Below are 15,000 nucleotides of genomic sequence, written 5' to 3'. Positions count from 1 at the left end.
CCTGATTCCTCCTCCTCACCATCTCTCTCTCCTAAATCCTCCTCCTCTCTATCTCTCTCCTGATTCCTCCTCCTCTCTATCTATCTCTCCTAAATCCTCCTCCTCTCTATCTCTCTCCTGATTCCTCCTCCTCTCTATCTATCTCTCCTGGTTCCTCCTCCTCTCTCTCTCCTGAATCCTTCTCCTCTCTATCTCTCTCCTGATTCCTCCTCCTCTCTATCTCTATCTCCTGATTCCTCCTCCTCTCTATCTCTCTCTCTCCTGATTCCCCCTCCTCTCTATCTCTCTCCTGATTCTACCTCCTCTCCATCTCTCTCTCCTGATTCCTAGTCCCCTCTTTCTCTTTCTCTCCCGAATCCTTCTTGTCTCTTTCTCTCTCGCTTCTGATTCCACCTCCTCTCAATCTCTCTCTCCTGATTCCTCCTCCTCTCTATCTCTCTCTCCTGATTCATCCTCTCTCTCTCTCTCTCTCTCTCTCTCTCTCTCTCTCTCTCTCTCTCTCTCTCTCTCTCCTGATTCCTCCTCCTCTCTAACTCTTTCTCTCCTGATTCCTCCTCCTCACTATCTCTCTTTCCTGATTCCTCCTCCTCTCTATCTCTATCTCCTGATTCCCCCTCCTCTCTATCTCTCTCCTGATTCCTCCTCCTCTCTATATCTCTCTCCTGATTCCTCCTCCTCTCTATGTGTCTCCTGATTCCTCCTCCTCTCTATGTCTCTCCTGAATCCTCCTCCTCTATATCTCTCTCTCTCCTGATTCCTCCTCCTCTCTATCTCTCTCTCCTGATTCCTCCTCCTCTCTATCTCTCTCTCCTGATTCCTCCCCCTCTCTATCTCTCTCTCTCCTGATTCCTCCTCCTCTCTATCTCTCTCCTGATTCCTCCTCCTCTCTCTCTCCTGATTCCTCCTCCTCTCTATTTCTCTCTCTCCTGATTCCTCCTCTCTCTCTCCTAATTCTTCCTCCTCTATATTTATCTCTCTCCCGATTCCTCCCCCTCTCTATTTATCTCTCTCCCGATTCCTCCTCCTCTCTATCTCTCGCTCCTGATTCCTCCTCCTCTCTATCTCTCTCTCCTGATTCCTCCTCCTCTCTATCTCTCTCTCTCCTGATTCCTCCTCCTCTCGATCTCTCTCCTGATTCCTCCTCCTCTCTATCTCTCGCTCCTGATTCCTCCTCCTCTCTATCTCTCTCTCTTGATTCCTCCTCCTTTCTATCTCTCTCTCTTGATTCCTCCTCCTCTCTATCTCTCTCTCTTGATTCCTCCTCCTTTCTATCTCTCGCTCCTGATTCCTCCTCCTCTCTATCTCTCTCTCTTGATTCCTCCTCCTTTCTATCTCTCTCTCTCTCCTGATTACTTCTCCTCCTCTCTCTCTCTCTCTCTCTCTCTCTCTCTCTCCTGATTACTTCTCCTCCTCTCTCTCTCTCTCTCTCTCTCTCTATCTCTCTCTCTGATTACTTCTCCTCCTCTCTCTCTCTCTCTCTCTTGATTCCTCCTCCTTTCTATCTCTCTCTCTCTCCTGATTACTTCTCCTCCTCTCTCTCTCTCTCTCTCCTGATTCCTCCTCCTCTCTCTCTCTCTCTCTCTCTCTCTCTCTCTCTCTCTCTCTCTCTCTCTCCTGATTCCTCCTCCTCTCTTTCTCTCTCTCCTTATTCCTCTCCTACTGTCTGTCTGTCTGTCTGTCTGTCTGTCTGTCTGTCTGTCTGTCTGTCTGTCTGTCTGTCTGTCTGTCCATGAATCGTATGACGGGCCTAACCTCTCACTACAACTCCCCTGGAAGGAACATAGAGATTAGTAGAGAGAGAGGTTCAACTCCCCTGGAAGGAACAGAGAGATCAGCAGAGAGAGAGAGAGAGCTTCAACTCCCCTGGTACGTATATCTGGCTTAACATGTGAGTAGTAGTAGTTGTAGTAGCAGAATAAGAAGAATAAGTGTGTCTATGGCATCCTAAGTGGATAGTAGATAGTTATAAACTATAATAAAACACAGCAGAAAGACTTCGTAATAACCTACTAATAATTATAATCATTAAGTGAATTAAACGTCTGACTCCAGACTGGGTATCTTCTTATAAACCCGTCTATTGCTGAACTGGGCTGAGTTTAGTACCCCTCGCGGTGCGGCTGAGTAAGAACTCGTCTTATTGGCTACATAAGGCATCACATGCTCTGTAATGTACATGTCATTGGCTGGTATCCGTCCTCCGTCCCGGGAGCAGTAGGAAGCGGCGGATTTGACCGAGGATCTCAGATTGTTTTCGTTGCGTTGCGATGTTTTGAGCCCTCCTCCTCCTCCTCCTCCCAGCTGTTTGTAAATGTCGGAGGAGCTGCGTCCGTGGACGAGGCGCGCGTCGTCCCTCAGCGAAGACGCCATGAAGGGGTTGTCAGAGCCGTGTTCGGGGTACAGCGACTTGCTCCGTTTGTTCTCCTCCAAGTTGAACAGCATCGACCTGGAGCCCAACAGCTTGTCGGCCTGGCGGACGCTGAAAAGGTTGGCGTAGGGAGAATCATCCAGGAAGCAGCGGTCTTTCTCTTTGAGGCTGACGGAGCGAGCCGGACGCCCCAGATCTATTTCTTTAGGCTTCTCCAGCATGATGTTGTCGAACGAGTGTTGGCGGGACATACGCAAGCGGTTTCTCTTCTGGACATGCGGACCGTCCGTCTGAGGCCAGTAGTGGCCGAACATCTCGTCCTGATGTTGATGCATTCCCTGGTTGGTCAGCAGGGCGTCCTGGAGCAGCTGGTCTTCGCTGATGTCGTAGAGGTTAGCAGTGTGGAGGCACGCTTCGCAGCGGTTGTAGGGCGAGCGGGCGGCGGCGGCGGCTGCGGCGGCGGCGACAGAAGCGGTGTTTGTGGGCGTGTAGTGACCCGGGGTGTAGCTGCTACTGGCAGGGAACTTGGACAGACAAGAACGGCAGTGGGTCTGTTTGGAACGGTCGTTGGTCTCGTGGGGCGACAGGGACAAGCTCTTGTCCTTCACGCCGTAGTGTTTAGAGTAAGTCGAGTCCGGGAGCAGGTCGACGTCGGTGTGGTGCAGCGGGGACGAGTTGAGGTGGATGATTGGCTGATCCTGACACTTCCTGTAGTTGTCGTTGTGGTCAGAGTAGATCTCTGGGTAGTCCAGGTCGTCGGCGGCCAGGCCTCGACTCTCGCGGTAGTGTAAAGGATCAGAGTTGAGATTGAGTTCTGAGTCTATGGTGTAGATCTGTCCTTGTCCCTGTCCTCCCACTCCTCCACCCCCTCCGCTGCCCTGCTTAGTCTTTAAGTAGGACAGCTCTACTTCGCTGCAGTCCCTCGGGTATTTCGACGTCAACTGTCTTTTTTTTAATCCGTCCTTGTTCTTCAGGTGCTTGTTGTTTTCTGGGTCCTGGTACGAACCGCCTCCTCCTCGGCTGGAGCAGTCAGAGATGTCTGAGTGAGCTGCTTCCTCCGGAAGGTATCGTTGCGTCTTCATGGAGATGCGGGGGTCGGGGGACAGCATGTCGGGGCCCGGGACACCCTGCCGCATTGTGTCCACGGACTTCTTCCACAGGCCTCTGGGTTTGGCGTTGGTCTGGGCGGCGTCCGCGCTCACCGCCACTTCCACGGAGTTTGGGTTTGACTCGTTGAGGGTCAGAGGGTGCTGTCCGCCTTGGAAGATGTAGTTATTCAGGTGGTCTTTGTGTCGGTTGGCCAGGTACGCCTGGAGGTCGCCCGTATCGCCGTAGATCACCTCTTTAGGGGCGTAGCTTCGATTGTCGGCGTAGATGAAGTTACCTTAAAATAAAATATATATTTAAAATAACTGACTTGCCTAGTTAAATAAAGGTTAAATAAATAAAATAAAAATGGTTTTTAAATGATTTGAAATGGATTTATATCCAACGACGTTGTAATGTGTTTGAATAAAAAAAAACTAATTGAGAGAGAAAAAACCTTTCTCAGCCATCATATCCATGATCATGGGCCCCGCCGAGTGCATGAACTCAGCCGCACGCTTGGGGGAATTAATCCTGGACGCAGACAGGTTGGACATGTTGGTCATCTGTTTGGCTGACTTGATGAGCTTCAACATGTTAGCCTGAGGGCTAAAATCCAGCTCGGACTTCTTTTTCATGTCGATGTGAACCCCGTGGATACAACTCCAAATCCCCTACAGAGAGAGAGAGAGAGAGAGAGAGAGAGGGCAAGGAGAGGGAAACAGAGAGAGAGAGCGACAGAGACAGACAGAGACAGAGACACAGAGACAGATAGAGACAGAGAGATCGAGACAGACAGAGACAGAGAGACACAGAGACAGAGAGAGAGAGCAACAGAGACACAGAGACAGAGAGAGACAGAGACACAGAGAGAGAGACACAGAGACAGAGACACAGGGACAGAGACAGAGACAGAGACAGAGAGAGAGAGAGAGAGAGAGAGAGAGAGAGAGAGAGAGAGAGAGAGAGAGAGAGAGAGAGAGACAGAGAGAGAGAGAGAGACAGAGAGAGACAGAGAGAGACAGAGAGAGAGAGAGAGACAGAGAGAGAGACAGAGAGAGACAGAGAGAGAGAGAGAGACAGAGAGAGAGAGAGAGAGAGAGAGAGAGAGAGACAGAGAGAGAGACAGAGAGAGAGAGAGACAGAGACAGAGACAGAGAGAGAGATAGAGAGAGATAGAGAGAGAGAGAGAGAGAGAGAGAGAGAGAGAGAGAGAGAGAGAGACAGAGAGAGACAGAGAGAGACAGAGAGAGACAGAGAGAGAGACAGAGAGAGAGAGAGAGAGAGAGAGACAGAGAGAGAGAGAGAAAGAGACACAGATTATCATCTAGGGATCATCATTTGAAGTCTGACTGTTCTCTAAAAGTCTGTCTTCTGGTAACTATGACCCATGTATTCTCCTTCCCAGTAAAGGATAATTCATCAGGATCACATTAGTATCGACTGACTCAGCATCTGAGAAACCATCTCATTCATTTCTCTGAACATTTAACATAATTACTTAGATGGTATTCCTGACCATATTGAAATAATATTACTACCCAGAAAGGTGCAGCGGAGGGAGACAGATTGTGTCTGTCCCTCTCCCCAGCCACTACCTCCCTAATACCCCAGCCCGTCACCTCCCTAATAGCCCAGCCCCTACCTCCCTAATACCCCAGCCCCTCACCTCCCTAATACCCCAGCCCCTAGCTCCCTAATACCCCAGCCCCTAACTCCCTAATACCCCAGCCGCTACCTCCCTAAAACCCCAGCCCCTACCTCCCTAATACCCCAGCCCCTACCTCCCTAATACCCCAGCCCCTCACCTCCCTAATACCCCAGCCCGTCACCTCCCTAATAGCCCAGCCCCTACCTCCCTAATACCCCAGCCCCTCACCTCCCTAATACCCCAGCCCCTAGCTCCCTAATACCCCAGCCCCTACCTCCCTAAAACCCCAGCCCCTACCTCCCTAATACCCCAGCCCCTACCTCCCTAATACCCCAGCCCTCACCTCCCTAATACCCCAGCCCGTCACCTCCCTAATAGCCCAGCCCCTACCTCCCTAATACCCCAGCCCCTCACCTCCCTAATACCCCAGCCCCTAGCTCCCTAATACCCCAGCCCCTAACTCCCTAATACCCCAGCCCCTACCTCCCTAATACCCCAGCCCCTACCTCCCTAATAACCCAGCCCCTCACCTCCCTAATACCCCAGCCCCTCACCTCCCTAATACCCCAGCCCTCACCTCCCTAATACCCCAGCCCCTACCTCCCTAATACCCCAGCCCCTACCTCCCTAATACCCCAGCCCCTACCTCCCTAATACCCCAGCCCCTACCTCCCTAATACCCCAGCCCCTACCTCCCTAATACCCCAGCCCCTCACCTCCCTAATACCCCAGCCCCTCACCTCCCTAATACCCCAGCCCCTCACCTCCCTAATACCCCAGCCCCTACCTCCCTAATACCCCAGCCCATACCTCCCTAATACCCCAGCCCCTACCTCCCTAATACCCCAGCCCCTCACCTCCCTAATACCCCAGCCCCTACCTCCCTAATTCCCCAGCCCCTTGCTCCCTAATATCCCAGCCCCTACATCCCTAATACCCCAGCCCCTACCTCCCTAATACCCCAGCCCATCCCTCCCTAATACCCCAGCCCCTACCTCCCTAATACCCCAGCCCCTACCTCCCTAATAGCCCAGCCGCTCACCTCCCTAATACCCCAGCCCCTCACCTCCCTAATACCACAGCCCTCACCTCCCTAATACCTCAGCCCCTACCTCCCTAATACCCCAGCCCCTACCTCCCTAATACCCCAGCCCCTACCTCCCTAATACCCCAGCCCCTACCTCCCTAATAGCCCAGCCCCTCACCTCCCTAATACCCCAGCCCCTCACCTCCCTAATACCACAGCCCTCACCTCCCTAATACCTCAGCCCCTACCTCCCTAATACCCCAGCCCCTACCTCCCTAATACCCCAGCCCATACCTCCCTAATACCCCAGCCCCTACCTCCCTAATACCCCAGCCCCTCCCCTCCCTAATACCCCAGCCCCTCACCTCCCTAATACCCCAGCCCCTACCTCCCTAATACCCCAGCCCCTACCTCCCTAATACCCCAGCCCCTACCTCCCTAATACCCCAGCCCCTACCTCCCTAATACCCCAGCCCCTACCTCCCTAATACCCCAACCTAGTGCCTCCATACACCAATCATAACACCCCCTATCCCTTCTCCTCTACCCACCATAACATTGACATTAAACCATACCCCTACACCCTAACCACGACCCCCTAACCATTATACACTAACCCTTACCCCCTACCCCTAACCCCTACCACCTAACCCCTACCCCCTAACCCCTACCACCTAACCCCTACCACCTAACCCCTACCACCTAACCCCTAACCCCTACCACCTAACCCCTACCACCTAACCCCTACCACCTAACCCCTAACCCCTACCCCATTACCCCTACCACCTAACCCCTAACCCCTACCCCCTACCCCATAACCCCTACCACCTAACCCCTAACCCCTACCCCCTAACCCCTACCCCTACCCCCAGTCTTACCCTGCTGATAGAGAACAGTAGTCCCGGTGTTCCCGTACAGACTCCAGTGAAACAGTATCTCAACCTCCAGTAGAAGAGATGCTCTGATATGAAGGTAATGAGAGACAGTCCCATTGCGGTAGCCAGCATGTAAAACACTCCGGCCATGTTGTCAACGTCCAGCTGACTGGACATCACCTCGTTCTTCTCATGGTGACAGATCCCCGTTAGCCACTGAGCTTCCAGCTCCTCCATCTCACCTGGAAGGAGAGAAATAAAAATATCATTCACTTTATTGTCTGGTCCTCTTCCTCCTCCTCCTCCTCTACCTCCTCCTCCTCCTTTTCCTCTTCCTCCTCCTGCTCCTTTTCCTCTTCATCCTCATCCTCCCCCTCCTCTTCTTCCTCCTCCTCCTCCTCCTCCTCCTCCTCCTTTCCTCTTCCTCCTCCTCCTCCTCCTCCCCCTCCTCTTCTTCCTCCTCCTCCTCCTCCTCCTTTCCTCTTCCTCCTCCTCCTCCTCTCTCTGACATTTAAGGTCCCATTAATGTAATGGTTTAACTGTCATTCAGCTTGAGTACGCCGTGTGTGTGTGTGTGTGTGTGTGTGTGTGTGTGTGTGTGTGTGTGTGTGTGTGTGTGTGTGTGTGTGTGTGTGTGTGTGTGTGTGTGTGTGTGTGTGTGTGTGTGTGTGTGTGTGTGTGTGTGTGTGTGTGTGTGTGTGTGTGTGTGTGTGTGTGTGTGTGTGTGTGTGTGTGGGTGTGTGTGTGTGTGTGTGTGTGTGTGTGTGTGTGTGTGTGTGTGTGTGTGTGTGTGTGTGTGTGTGTGTGTGTGTGTGTGCTTACCTCCAAGCGTTGCAGAAACATTTGACATCACTAACCACATTATACACACAGGAAGGAGAATGTCAGGGTCTGTCCCAAATGTTCCCTCTATAGTGCACTACTTTATACTACAGCCCTATATAGTGCACTACTTTATACTACAGCCCCATTCCCTATATAGTGCACTACTTTATATTACAGCCCTATATAGTACACTACTTTATACTACAGCCCTATTCCCTATATAGTGCACTACTTTATACTACAGCCCTATATAGTACACTACTTTATACTACAGCCCCATTCCCTATATAGTACACTACTTTATACTACAGCCCTATTCCCTATCTAGTACACTACTTTATACTACAGCCCTATTCCCTATATAGTGCACTACTTTATACTACAGCCCTATTCCCTATCTAGTACACTACTTTATACTACAGCCCTATATAGTGCACTACTTTATATTACAGCCCTATTCCCTATATAGTACACTACTTTATACTACAGCCCTATTGCCTATCTAGTACACTACTTTATACTACAGCCTATATAGTGCACTACTTTATACTACAGCCCTATTCCCTATCTAGTACACTACTTTATACTACAGCCCTATGTAGTGCACTACTTTATACTACAGCCCTATCTAGTACACTACTTTATACTACAGCCCTATTCCCTATCGAGTACACTACTTTATACTACAGCCCTATATAGTACACTACCTTATACTACAGCCCTATTCCCTATATAGTACACTACTTTATACTACAGCCCTATTCCCTATATAGTGCACTACTTTATACTACAGCCCTATTCCCTATATAGTACACTACTTTATACTACAGCCCTATTCCCTATATAGTACACTACTTTATACTACAACCCTATCTAGTACACTACTTTATACTACAGCCCTATTCCCTATATAGTACACTACTTTATACTACAGCCCTATTCCCTATATAGTACACTACTTTATACTACAGCCCTATTCCCTATCTAGTACACTACTTTATACTACAACCCTATTCCCTATATATTGCACTACTTTAGACTACAGCCCTATTCCCTATATAGTACACTACTTTATACTACAGCCCTATTCCCTATATATTACACTACTTTATACTACAGCCCTATTCCCTATCTAGTACACTACTTTATACTACAGCCCTATATAGTACACTACTTTATACTTCAGCCCTATTCCCTATATAGTGCACTACTTTATACTACAGCCCTATTCCCTATATAGTGCACTACTTTATACTACAGCCCCATTCCCTATATAGTACACTACTTTATACTACAGCCCCATTCCCTATATAGTACACTACTTTATACTACAGCCCTATTCCCTATATAGTGCACTACTTTATACTACAGCCCTATTCCCTATATAGTACACTACTTTATACTACAGCCCTATTCCCTATATATTACACTACTTTATACTACAGCCCTATTCCCTATCTAGTACACTACTTTATACTACAGCCCTATATAGTACACTACTTTATACTACAGCCCTATTCCCTATATAGTGCACTACTTTATACTACAGCCCCATTCCCTATATAGTACACTACTTTATACCACAGCCCCATTCCCTATATAGTACACTACTTTATACTACAGCCCTATTCCCTATCTAGTACACTACTTTATACTACAGCCCTATTCCCTATATAGTGCACTACTTTATACTACAGCCCTATTCCCTATATAGTACACTACTTTATACTACAGCCCTATTCCCTATCTAGTACACTACTTTATACTACAGCCCTATATAGTGCACTACTTTATATTACAGCCCTATTCCCTATATAGTACACTACTTTATACTACAGCCCTATTCCCTATCTAGTACACTACTTTATACTACAGCCCTATATAGTGCACTACTTTATACTACAGCCCTATTCCCTATCTAGTACACTACTTTATACTACAGCCCTATGTAGTGCACTACTTTATACTACAGCCTTATCTAGTACACTACTTTATACTACAGCCCTATTCCCTATCGAGTACACTACTTTATACTACAGCCCTATATAGTACACTACTTTATACTACAGCCCTATTCCCTATATAGTACACTACTTTATACTACAGCCCTATTCCCTATATAGTGCACTACTTTATACTGCAGCCCTATTCCCTATATAGTACACTACTTTATACTACAGCCCTATCTAGTACACTACTTTATACTACAGCCCTATTCCCTATATAGTACACTAATTTATACTACAGCACTATATAGTGCACTACTTTATACTACAGCCCTATATAGTACACTACTTTATACTACAGCCCTATTTCCTATATAGTACACTACTTTATACTACAGCCCTATTTCATATATAGTACACTACTTCATACTACAGCCCTATTCCCTATATATTGCACTACTTTATACTACAGCCCTATTCCCTATATAGTACACTACTTTATACTACAGCCCTATTCCCTATCTAGTACACTACTTTATACTACAACCCTATTCCCTATATATTGCACTACTTTAGACTACAGCCCTATTCCCTATATAGTACACTACTTTATACTACAGCCCTATTCCCTATATAGTGCACTACTTTATACTACAGCCCTATTCCCTATCTAGTACACTACTTTATACTACAGCCCTATTCCCTATATAGTACACTACTTTATACTACAGCCCTATTCCCTATATAGTACACTACTTTATACTACAGCCCTATTCCCTATATAGTGCACTACTTTATTCTACAGCCCTATTCCCTATATAGTACACTACTTTATACTACAGCCCTATTCCCTATATGTTGCACTACTTTAGACTACAGCCCTATTCCCTATCTAGTACACTACTTTATACTACAGCCCTATATAGTACACTACTTTATACTACAGCCCTATATAGTGCACTACTTTATACTACAGCCCTATATAGTACTTTATACTACAGCCCTATTCCCTATATAGTGCACTACTTTATACTACAGCCCTATTCCATATATAGTACACTACTTTATACTACAGCCCTATATAGTGCACTACTTTATACTACAGCCCTATTTCCTATATATTGCACTACTTTATACTACAGCCCTATACCCTATATAGTGCACTACTTTATACTACAGCCCTATTCCCTATATAGTGCACTACTTTATACTACAGCCCTATATAGTACACTACTTTATACTACAGCCCTATTCCTATATATTTCACTACTTTATACTACAGCCTTATTCCCTATATAGTACACTACTTTATACTACAGCCCTATTCCCTATATAGTACACTACTTTATACTACAGCCCTATATAGTACACTACTTTATACTACAGCCCTATTCCCTATATAGTGCACTACTTTATTCTACAGCCCTATTCCCTATATAGTACACTACTTTATACTACAGCCCTATTCCCTATATATTTCACTACTTTATACTACAGCCCTATTCCCTATATAGTACACTACTTTATACTACAGCCCTATATAGTACACTACTTTATACTACAGCCCTATTCCCTATATAGTACACTACTTTATACTACAGCCCTATTCCCTATATAGTGCACTACTTTATACTACAGCCCTATTCCCTATATAGTGCACTACTTTATACTACAGCCCTATTCCCTATATAGTGCACTACTTTATACTACAGCCCTATTCCCTATATAGTACACTACTTTATACTACAGCCCTATTCCCTATATAGTGCACTACTTTATACTACAGCCCTATTCCCTATCTAGTGCACTACTTTAGACAAGGGCCCTCGTGGACTAATTAGGGAATAGGATCCAATAGTGGGACAACGTCAAAGTGCCCCAGAGGGCTTCATTTTTATGTTCCTCATTTTACAGAAGTGCCAAGACAGGTTCTCTAAGGAGAGATCTCACTGCCCCTTACTGAGACACCTGCTTTCTTAAGCAGAGGGAGATATCTCTCTCTCTTTGTTTCTCTCTCTATCTTCTCTCTCTCTCTCTCTGTTTCTCTCTCTATCTTCTCTCTCTCTCTCTCTTTCTCTCTCTATCTTCTCTCTCTGTATCTCTCTCTCTCTCTCCTCTCTCTCTCTCCTCTCTCTCTCTTCTCTCTCTTCTCTCTCTCTCTCTCTGTTTCTCTCTCTCTCTCTCTATCTCTTCTCTCTCTCTCTGTTTCTCTCTCTCTGTTTCTCAATCTGCTCTCTCTCTCTCTCGCTCTCTTCTCTCTCTTCTCTCTCTTCTCTCTCTGTCTCTGTTTCTCTATCTTCTCTCCATATGTCTCTCTGTTTCTCTCTCTCTCTAGCCTCAATTGTTCAGCTCATGGACTCTACAAAGTGTCGAAAGCGTTCCACAGGGATGCTGGCCCATGTTGACTCCAATGCTTCACACAGTTGTGTCAAGTTGGCTGGTTGTACCTCTATCTCCCCTTCCTCCACAATCTCCACCTCCACCTCCTCCTCCATATCCTCCTCTATCTCCCCTTCCTCCACAATCTCCACCTCCCCCTCCTCCTCCATCTCCTCTTCCTCCTCCATCTCCTCCTCTCTCTCCTCTTCCTCTACTATCTCCACCTCCCCCTCCTCCTCTATCTCCACCTCCTCCTTCTCCTCCATCTCCTCCTCTATCTCCACCTCCCCCTCCATCTCCTTCTCTATCTCCTTCTCTACCTCCTCCTCCATCTCCTCCTCTATCTCCTTCTCTATCTCTACCTCCTCCTCCATCTCCTCTTCCTCCACAATCTCAACCTCCCCCTCCTCCTCTAATCTCCACCTCCCCCTCCAACTCCTCCTCTATCTCTACCTCCTCTTCCTCCACTATATCCACCTCCCCCTCCTCCTCCATCTCCTCCTCTATCTCTATCTCCTCCTCTATCTCTCCCTCCTCCTCTATCTCCCCCTCCTCCTCTATCTCCTCCTCTATCTCTGCCTCCTCCGCTATCTCCCCTTCCTCCACAATCTCCACGTCCACCTCCTCCCATATCTCCTCCTCTATCTCCCCTTCCTCCACAATCTCCACCTCCCCCTCCTCCTCTATCCCCTCCTCTATCTCATCCATCTCTATACCCTCTTCTATCTCCTCCTCCTCCACAATCTCAACCTCCCCCTCTATCTCCTCTTCCTCCACTATCTCCACCTCCCGCTCCAACTCCTCCTCTATCTCTACCTCCTCCTCTATCTCTCCCTCCTGCTCTATCCCCTCCATCTCTATCTCCTCCATCTCTATCTCCTCCTCCATCTCCTCCTCTATCTCTGCCTCCTCCTCTATCGCCCCTTCCTCCACAATCTCCACCTCCCCCTCCTCCATCTCCTCCATTTATATCTCCTCCCCCTCCTCTATCTCCCCCTCCTCTATCTCCTCCTCCTCTATCTCCTCCTCATCTATCTCCTCCTCCATCTCATCCTCCGCCTCTATCTCCTCCTCTATCTCCTCCGCCTCTATCTCTTCCTCTATCTCCTCCTCCATCTCCTCCTCTATCTCCTCATCCTCCTCCTCCACCTCTTCTATCTCCACCTCTATCTCCCCCTCCTCCTCCTCTATCTCCTCCTTCTTCTCTATCTCCACCTCCTCCTTTATCTCCTCCTCCCACTCCTCCTCCTCTATGTCCTCTTCCTCCTCCTCCCCTTCTCCTCCTCCTCCCACTCATCCTCCTCTACCTCCTCTTCCTCCTCCCCTTCTCCTCCTCCTCCCACTCTTCCTCCTCCTCCTCCCCACGCCTCCCCTCCTCCTCCTCTTCCTCCTCCCCTTCTCCTCCTCCTCCCACTCCTCCTCCTCTACCTCCCACTCCTCCTCCCCTTCCCACTCCTCCTCCACTTCCCACTCCTCCTCCTCTACCTCCTCTTCCTCCCACTCCTCCTCTACGTCCTCTTCCTCCTCCTCCTCCTAACATACATACTGTTCAGTAGATATACCACAGTGTGTAATGTGATGGTGACTTGTTTTGAGTGAAGCAGCTGGGAGTCACATACAGGCTGGTTCAGAGAAGAATACATTACAATTTATACATTATAATGACACACACACACACACACACACACACACACACACACACACACACACACACACACACACACACACACACACACACACACACACACACACACACACACACACACACACACACACACACACACACACACAGACAGACACAGACCTACAGCATGACACAGACACACACACACACACACACACACACACACACACACACACACACACACACACACACACACACACACACACACAGAAACAGACAGACCTCCCATGTTTACAGCTGACTCTACACACACACACACACACACACACACACACACACACACACACACACACACACACACACACACACACACACACACACACACACACACACACACACACACACACACACACACACACACACACACACAGAAACAGACAGACCTCCCATGTTTACAGCTGACTCTACATCAAAGGTTTGTATATATTCACAGCGTTCCCTTTGTGATGCAGACCATGGGGTACAGTGTGTGTGTGTGTGTGTGTGAGAGAGAGAGAGAGAGAGAGAGAGAGAGAGAGAGAGAGAGAGAGAGAGAGAGAGAGAGAGAGAGAGAGAGAGAGAGAGAGAGAGAGAGAGAGAGAGAGAGAGAGAGAGAGAGAGAGACAGAGAGAGAGAGAGAGAGAGAGACAGAGAGAGAGAGAGAGAGAGAGACAGAGAGAGAGAGAGAGAGAGAGACAGAGAGAGAGAGAGAGAGAGAGAGAGACAGAGAGAGAGACAGAGAGAGAGAGAGAGAGAGAGAGAGAGAGAGAGAGAGAGAGAGAGAGAGAGAGAGAGAGAGAGAGAGAGAGAGAGAGAGAGAGAGAGAGAGAGAGAGAGAGAGAGAGAGAGAGAGAGAGAGAGAGAGAGAGAGAGAGAGAGAGAGAGAGAGAGAGAGAGACAGAGAGAGAGAGAGAGAGAGAGAGAGAGAGAGAGAGAGAGAGAGAAATTTGACCCCAATAACTACCGTCATATTCCTCTGCATTATCATCAACTGCAGACTCGTACATTTCCTCAATGAAAACACCAAATATTCTGCTTCCAAATTGACAAACCGAGGCATCGTCTTCTTTTACCGTACAACAGACCATGTATTCACCCTGCACACCCCAATGACAACCAAACAAACCAAAACAAAGGCAAAGTCTTCTCATGCTTTGTTGATTTCAATAAAAAAAAAGAA

At 47.9% G+C, this 15,000-nt stretch overlaps 1 protein-coding gene across 1 annotated transcript in view; it reads right to left on the bottom strand.

The window, feature by feature from the left end:
- grin2aa (glutamate receptor, ionotropic, N-methyl D-aspartate 2A, a) overlaps positions 1 to 15,000 on the bottom strand; it is a 43,298-nt gene that overhangs the window by 1,003 nt on the left and 27,295 nt on the right. Inside the window, exons 7-9 of the mRNA XM_052515869.1 lie at positions 7,011 to 7,249; positions 3,912 to 4,128; positions 1 to 3,752 (exon numbers count right to left, since the gene is read on the bottom strand). The exon at positions 1 to 3,752 is cut by the window's left edge and continues 1,003 nt beyond it. Coding sequence (XP_052371829.1) covers positions 2,035 to 3,752; positions 3,912 to 4,128; positions 7,011 to 7,249 — 2,174 coding nt within the window. The 3' untranslated portion in view covers positions 1 to 2,034. The remainder of the gene's footprint in view (positions 3,753 to 3,911; positions 4,129 to 7,010; positions 7,250 to 15,000) is intronic.

This window comes from Oncorhynchus keta, unplaced genomic scaffold, assembly GCF_023373465.1.
Source record: "Oncorhynchus keta strain PuntledgeMale-10-30-2019 unplaced genomic scaffold, Oket_V2 Un_scaffold_3224_pilon_pilon, whole genome shotgun sequence".
NCBI lineage: Eukaryota > Metazoa > Chordata > Actinopteri > Salmoniformes > Salmonidae > Oncorhynchus > Oncorhynchus keta.
Note: the sequence above shows the minus strand (reverse complement) of the source record. Positions and strands in the feature narration are given on the sequence as shown.